Raw genomic sequence first — 7,625 nt, forward strand, 5'->3', positions numbered from 1 at the left:
CTGGTCAAGTTGGACAGTAAAATACTGTCCCACTACGTTATACATTAAGTATCCAGTGAGTGGTGCAGGATATTGGCTGGAGTTGTCATGGCGACAGCAGAAAGTCTATTTCTACATAACTACATAACTCTGAAGAGAACTGTTGAAAAAGAAGCAACTGTAAACCTCCCCATGTGAATTTGGCACTGTTTGGCCTTGAGTTGCTGGCCGTTGTGAATGAGACTTCGAACGAGAGCGATGCCACGAGTTATTCAATGTTTTCCTCTTTTACTATGAGTTTCTAGACTCTGAACATTAGCCTAAGTTGTTAGTTACTGCGGTATTGTACTTCTGTTCAGAGCTCGCATTCAGCGCACATGAATAGAACTTCAAATTTGAGCGAGGTCGCAAAATAGTTTTTCAATGTTTTTCGACTTTTACCACAAGGCCCTTTTGTAAAGGAGAGGGGGGAGAGAACGTGTAGATTTTCTCTCTAAAAATTGATTCCGGGAAAGAGTTGTAGTACACAATGGCTGTCACACGTCACAACATTTGACAGCACCCCTTCTTGAGATTCGTATGTACAACTCATTCATTATAGAAAACATTGACCCCTAGTTTAACACTTGGTCATAATGCTTTCTCCTGTTTTCCCCTTCCTCTCTTTCACTCTTCCTCCGTCCTACCCTCCTTCTGCCTCTTCTTCCTCCCCTCTCGTCCTCCCTCTCTCCATCCCTGGTTTTCCAGAACATGTTGACGGAGAAGGTGGAGCAGATGATGGAGTGGAGCTCCCGGCGTTCCGTGATCCGGATGAACGGCGATAAGTTCCGGAGGTTCGTCAAGGCCCCGCCCCGGAACTACTCGGTCATCGTGATGTTCACAGCGCTGCAGCCGCAGAGGCAGTGCTCCGTCTGCAGGTACGGAAACCCCTCCGCTCCGCCACACCAAGACAGACAGGAGGCGCTAAACTACACAGCACTGTGTACAGATCTCAGCCCAGTGTGTTGAGACCTGGTGAAATACACTTGAAATAAATTGTGATTTGATTTGAAGATCAGGATGAGCTGTTTGTTTGAGTCAGGTAGCCTAGCGGTTAGAGCATTGTTCCAGTAAACCTTCAGGACTGGAGTTGCCCACCTCGGCCCAATAAGTCTTCATTTGATTGGGTCCATAGGTCAATACATGATAATACAAATCAATCATGCAATTGATGAAAGAGAGACAATTGAATGAGGGAAAGTATGCCATAGGAGAGTCATGATGACCTATTGACCTCTAGTGATGACCCATCAACATAGACGGTGGTCAACTCTACAGAACAGTCAGTCTATTCAGTCTAGATCTACGTTAGGGTTTAAAGAAGAGGACATAGGCTGAAGTCATCATGCCCTTTTGACCTTTAGTGATGGTCCATCAACCTGCCAGTCTGTTCAGTCTAGATCTACGTTTGGTTATGACATAGACAACAGTCAACATGATCTTTTGACCTCTAGTGATGACCTCTAGATAGTGATCTACTCTACATAACAGCCAGTCTGTTGAGTGTAGATGTACGTTTTGGGGCCCAGTGTCTCACCGGGGTGTTTCTCTCCTCAAGGAGCCCTCACACGTTCGCTTCATTTAATAAAGATAAACGCCAACCAGGGAATAATCATGTGTATTACGGAAACAGAGGAAGTTAATTTAATCCACACTGACCTTTCCCACTCCCATCATCCTCTCTGTTCCCCGTGACCCATAATGCTTTTTTAATCATCTGCTCTTCGACTCAAATCACTTATTTATCTCTCTCTCTCTCTCATCCTCTCGCTCACTCTCTCTCGCCCTCTCTTCCGGCTCTCGATGACGGTGGGGCCAACCTCTACATATGCATTTATTTATCCATTTATCTTAACGAAGAAACAAGGTTTCCTTTCAATTTGAGGATGTCACTCCGAGGCACATTAGTTAATGTCACGCGCTAGCTCTCTCTTCTTCGCAATTGGGACGGACCATTTACATAAACGATGCCATCGCGTCGCTAGTCAGCGGGCGCTCAAGATACATTTTGAGTCGTGACCCCCGCCGCCGCCGGCATTCAAAGTACTGACGGGCACCGGGAGGGACTGCTAATCGCCGGGGTCCTCGCACTGTGTCACGTTCGTTGATGAACGGGACGGACCAAGGCGCAGCGTGATATGCGTACATGTTTATTAAATATTAAACACAACGACAAAACAACACGAAACGTGAAGTCCAAGGCAGCACAACACAACATACCTTAACTGGAACAAGATCCCACAACCCACTAGTGCCAATAGGCTGCCTAAGTATGGTCCCCAATCAGAGACAACGAGCGACAGCTGCCTCTGATTGGGAACCACACCGGCCAACATAGATCTAGACAATCTAGATCTAAACCTAGAAAATACAACATAGAACATACCACACAGAAAATACACACCCTGACTCAACAAATACGAGTCCCCAGAGTCAGGGCGTGACACACTGGCATCACTCTTTCTTTCTTTCATTCTTCTCTCTCTCTTTTCTCTCTTTTGTTTATTTCCTTCTCTCTATCTCAGTTCCTCTATCTTTCTCCCTCCCTCTCTCCCTCCCTCCCTCCAATGACAGTATCATTTAAAGTGCACTGTAGTGAAAGCTACTAATTGTTTAAAGACGTTTATCACCAAAAGGGCAACACAACACCCTCTGAAGAGAGTCGCTATATGTAGAGCACTGCAGGGCGTGAAACACTACAAACCATATGACTTATGTAGGAGCATGAATAGTACATGATGGAAATGCAACATTGATGCAAGTTGTTTAATGCATTGATGCAAGTTGTTTAATTCCCAGCAGAAAAGCCTGTTTTGTTACTTGTATTATTCATGCTTCTTTGTTGTCCCTTTTGTGAATTTATGTACTGTAACGTGTGGCAGAGGACATTAAAGTTGTCAGAGGACATTTAAGTTGTCACCAGACGTTCGCACTGCGACTTTACGAAGCCATCTGGAGTAAACATACTTTGATGAGGTTATTTGAGCTCTAACTAGGAGTTTAGGAAGTAAAGGCACGCTCTGTGGGCATAAATGTGTGCCATGAAGCTTCAAGACTTCCACAGTCCCAAGCTCTCTTTCCACTAGTTTTAAGTGTACTTTTAACTAGGGTTGCAAAATTCCTGGAACTTTCAATAAATTCCCGGAATCCTGGAAACAGGAGGGAATAAGCGGGAAATCCGGAATCCTCCAACCATGAATTCTGGAAAACCAGGGAATTTATTGAACGTTTCAGGAATTTTGTAACTCTACTTTTAACTCTATTACGTCACATTATATAAAGAAGTTTGCTGTACAGTCATTTTCACCTTCATAGCCGCCACTGTGGCAGACCTGACGAGTCCACCACTGTCTGTATTTACCCGTGACAGGTTGAGTGGCTATGGCTCAATTTGCAAAATGTCTGCCGTAATTTCCCTTCTAATTGGCACATTTGTTTTTTGCTATCGTTTCTCCTGTCATGCCAGTGTAGGGGAACTGCGACGGGCATAGGAAGTGTCAGCATCGCCAGAGTCAAAGGGAATGTGATGGGTAGAGAGATGGTGGTTTGTCGTGATGTTTTCCTCGTCTGTCCAGGACGGGATAGAACAATAATTAGAGCTGTAGCAACGTTCTTCTCAGACACTAGTTTTCACGGCGTGGCGTCGTTATCCTTCTCTCTCTCTGGGGAGGAGCATGAGTGTCTCTCTGTCCTCGTCCATCTCTTCCAACTGCCTCCTAAAGCCAACATGGCCATGATCAACACCAGCATTTACTCATCTGTTTCTTCTTCCCTCTCTCTCTCTCTCTCTCTCTCTCTCTCTCTCTCTCTCTCTCTCTCTCTCTCTCTCTCTCTCTCTCTCCCTCTCTCTTCATACTTTATTTTCTCTTCCTTTCTCTCTCTCTTTTCTCTCTTCCTTTCTTTCTCTCTCTCTCCCCCTGTCTTTTTAACAGACAAGCTAACGAGGAGTACCAGGTGCTGGCTAACTCCTGGCGCTACTCCTCGGCTTTCTCTAACAAACTCTTCTTCACCATGGTGGACTATGATGACGGGGCTGACGTCTTTCAGCAGGTAACCGTCTGGATCTAGCCCCCAGTCCCCCTCCATCCATCCATCCCCCCTCCGTTCCCCCCTCGCTCCCTCGCTCCCTCCATCCCCAAAGCCCTCATTTCCATGTTCATAGGGGCCTGTCATCCTCGGCGTGGTGACACAGCATGCTAATTAGCACGCAGGCGAAGTTTAAAGGAGAGATTAATAATTGAAATAAGGTAAATAAATCAGAGGTGGCTGACGGGCTCTCTGCAGGGTTTTATTTACCAGCGGGGCCTCGTCGTCCGGCGGCCATTTTAAGCGCCACCGGTGACTCAGGCCACTTAGGGAGAGAGTTTGGGGATTCACATCAGCTGAACATTGTTTTGGATGTGCCTCTGATGGTTAATTATATATGATAGTGTCGGGTGACATTTAGCGAAGTACTCGCGTACACAAACGCTCATGTACCTTGCAATGGATGTATAGTCTTGATTTATGTAGATGAGCTCTCTCATCCAACTCACATACTGTACTCATGATTCAGTGCATGCACACCCTACATACAGTACTCTGAATGGATAATCCATATTATAAACTGGGTGATTTGAGCCTTGAGTTCTGATTGGCTGACATCTGTGGTATATCAGACCGAATACCACAGGTATTACTGCTCTAATTACGTTGGTAACCAGATTATAACAGCTAACGGCTGTATCCAGGCACTCCGCGTTGTGTCGTGCTTAAGAACAGCCCTTAGCCATGGTATAGTGGCCATATACCACACCCCCTCATGCCTTATTGCTTAATTGACCAACCTAGTGATGACAAGGAAGAGATTCCTATCTTCAAAGTAAATCGATTTCTTGACAGCATTGGGCAGGAGATCCATGTCTACCCAGGAAAGGAACCAAGTACACCACTTATCCTATCCAGAAGAACAAAGGGATGCAGACCTTTTTGGAACATCATGACATATCTAATCCAACACCAAGGTTCCTAGAAGTTGATAATAATACACATTGGCTACATTTACACAGGCAGCCCAATTCTGATCTTTTGCCCAATTATTGGTAAAAGATCAGATCGAATTGGTCAAAATATTAATTATTGTCAAAAGATCAGAATTGGGCTGCCTGTGTAAAGCCCGCCAGTTGTCTTGAGCAGCCACTGTCGTGCACTCCCTGCAAGCTGGCGGCTAGATAAACATCAGTGTGGGAGATTGATGAGAGTCGGTTCTGTGCGACCAACCACTTTCCCTGGGGTTGTCATTATTTTCCATAGGTGGGCCGTGGGCGAAGACCCTGTGGGCGTATATGTGTGCATGTCACTGTGTGCCTGAGTGTCTTACAGTACATCACCGCCTGCTGTGTCACTCAGTGCAGACCTCGATACAGTGGGAAAACAACCGCCCCAACACATAAATACATACTCCACATCGCCATAGCAACTCAGCACCAGAGAAAGCCATAATACAACTTTGGTTTCTTATCACTAACACTCATTTGCATGACAATAAACAGATGTGAAGCTTCCAACCACTCATTACCATAGCCAATGAGCAATTAATCTGGGTTAAATACTCACCCCTGAGGTACGCCTCACACTCTCCACTCGAGCAATTATGCGATTATGGGCCTCTAAGATTAAAAGGACATGTAATTAAATGCAGATCACTTTGTCTAGCTTTTCTTTTGTTATAATGGAGAGAGTGCTAATGTAGTACTCCTAATGGGCGAATCACCTCTACGCTCCAGGGAGGATGCGGTGGGCTCGTTTCATGCAATTAAGAGAAATAACCTCCGTAATGATCCTCACTTTGTTCTCTGTGAATTTGGAGGGGGGAAGAGGTGGGAATAGACTGACTTTTTAGTTGATTTTAATTGCAGGATGATGGGTTTGGAAGGTAAACCAAATGGAAAGAGAAAGACCGAGAATCACACAGTGGAGATATAGTAGATAGAGAGATTGAGAGATATAGCGATAGTAGTAGATAGAGAGATACAGTGAGGGAAAAAAGTATTTGATCCCCTGTTGATTTTGTACGTTTGCCCACTGACAAAGAAATGATCAGTCTATAATTTTAATGGTAGGTTTATTTGAACAGTGAGAGACAGAATAACAATAAAGAAATCCAGAAAAACACATTTCAGGAATGTTATAAATTGATTTGCATTTTCATGAGGGAAATAAGTATTTGACCCCCTCTCAATCAGAAAAATGTCTGGCTCCCAGGTGTCTTTTATACAGGTAACAAACTGAGATTAGGAGCACACTCTTAAAGGGAGTGCTCCTAATCTCAGCTTGTTACCTGTATAAAAGACACCTGTCCACAGAAGCAATCAATCAATCAGATTCCAAACTCTCCACCATGGCCAAGACCAAAGAGCTCTCCAAGGATGTCAGGGACAAGATTGTAGACCTACACAAGGCTGGAATGGGCTACAAGACCATCGCCAAGCAGCTTGGTGAGAAGGTGACAACAGTTGGTGTGATTATTCGCAAATGGAAGAAACACAAAATAACTGTCAATCTCCCTCGGCCTGGGACTCCATGCAAGATCTCACCTCATGGAGTTGCAATGATCTTGAGAAGGGTGAGGAATCAGCCCAGAACTACACGGGAGGATCTTGTCAATGATCTCAAGGCAGCTGGGACCATAGTCACCAAGAAAACAATTGGTAACACACTACGCCGTGAAGGACTGAAATCCTGCAGCGCCAACAAGGTCTCCCTGCTCAACAAAGCACATAGACAGGCCCGTCTGAAGTTTGCCAATGAACATCTGAATGATTCAGAGGAGAACTGGGTGAAAGTGTTGTGGTCAGATGAGACCAAAATCGAGCTCTTTGGCATCAACTCAACTCGCCGTGTTTGGAGGAGGAGGAATGCTGCCTATGACCCCAAGAACACCATCCCCAACGTCAAACATGGAGGTGGAAACATTATGCTTTGGTGGTGTTTTCTGCTAAGGGGACAGGACAACTTCACAGCATCAAAGGGAAGATGGACGGGGCCATGTACCGTCAAATCTTGGGTGAGAACCTCCTTCCCTCAGCCAGGGCATTGAAAATGGGTCGTGGATGGGTATTCCAGCATGACAATGACCCAAAACACACGGCCAAGGCAACAAAGGAGTTGCTCAAGAAGAAGCACATTAAGGTCCTGGAGTGGCCTAGCCAGTCTCCAGACCTTAATCCCATAGAAAATCTGTGGAGGGAGCTGAAGGTTCGAGTTGCCAAACGTCAGCCTCAAAACCTTAATGACTTGGAGAAGATCTGCAAAGAGGAGTGGGACAAAATCCCTCCTGAGATGTGTGCAATCCTGGTGGCCAACTACAAGAAACATCTGACATCTGTGATTGCCAACAAGGATTTTGCCACCAAACTAAGTCACGTTTTGCAGAGGGGTCATATACGTATTTCCCTCATTAAAATGCAAATCAATTTAAAACATTTTTTACATGCGTTTTTCTGGATTTTTGTTGTTGTTATTCTGTCTTTCACTGTTCAAAGAAACCTACCATTCAAATTATAGACTGATCATGTCTTTGTCAGTGGGCAAACGTACAAAATCAGCAGGGGATCAAATACTTTTTT

General features: G+C 45.0%; 1 protein-coding gene across 1 annotated transcript; it reads left to right on the plus strand.

The window, feature by feature from the left end:
• Positions 1 to 729: 729 nt before the first annotated feature.
• On the plus strand, positions 730 to 4,068 carry LOC311122934 (dolichyl-diphosphooligosaccharide--protein glycosyltransferase subunit TUSC3-like; the record flags this gene model as incomplete). Its single annotated transcript, XM_084197232.1, has 2 exons — positions 730 to 896; positions 3,951 to 4,068. Coding segments are annotated over 2 exons (285 nt in total), but the record flags the coding sequence as incomplete, so codon positions are not given.
• Between the last annotated feature and the right edge of the window lie 3,557 nt (positions 4,069 to 7,625).

The sequence above is a fragment of the Coregonus lavaretus genome (assembly GCF_964263955.1).
Source record: "Coregonus lavaretus genome assembly, contig: HAP1_SCAFFOLD_8538, whole genome shotgun sequence".
NCBI lineage: Eukaryota > Metazoa > Chordata > Actinopteri > Salmoniformes > Salmonidae > Coregonus > Coregonus lavaretus.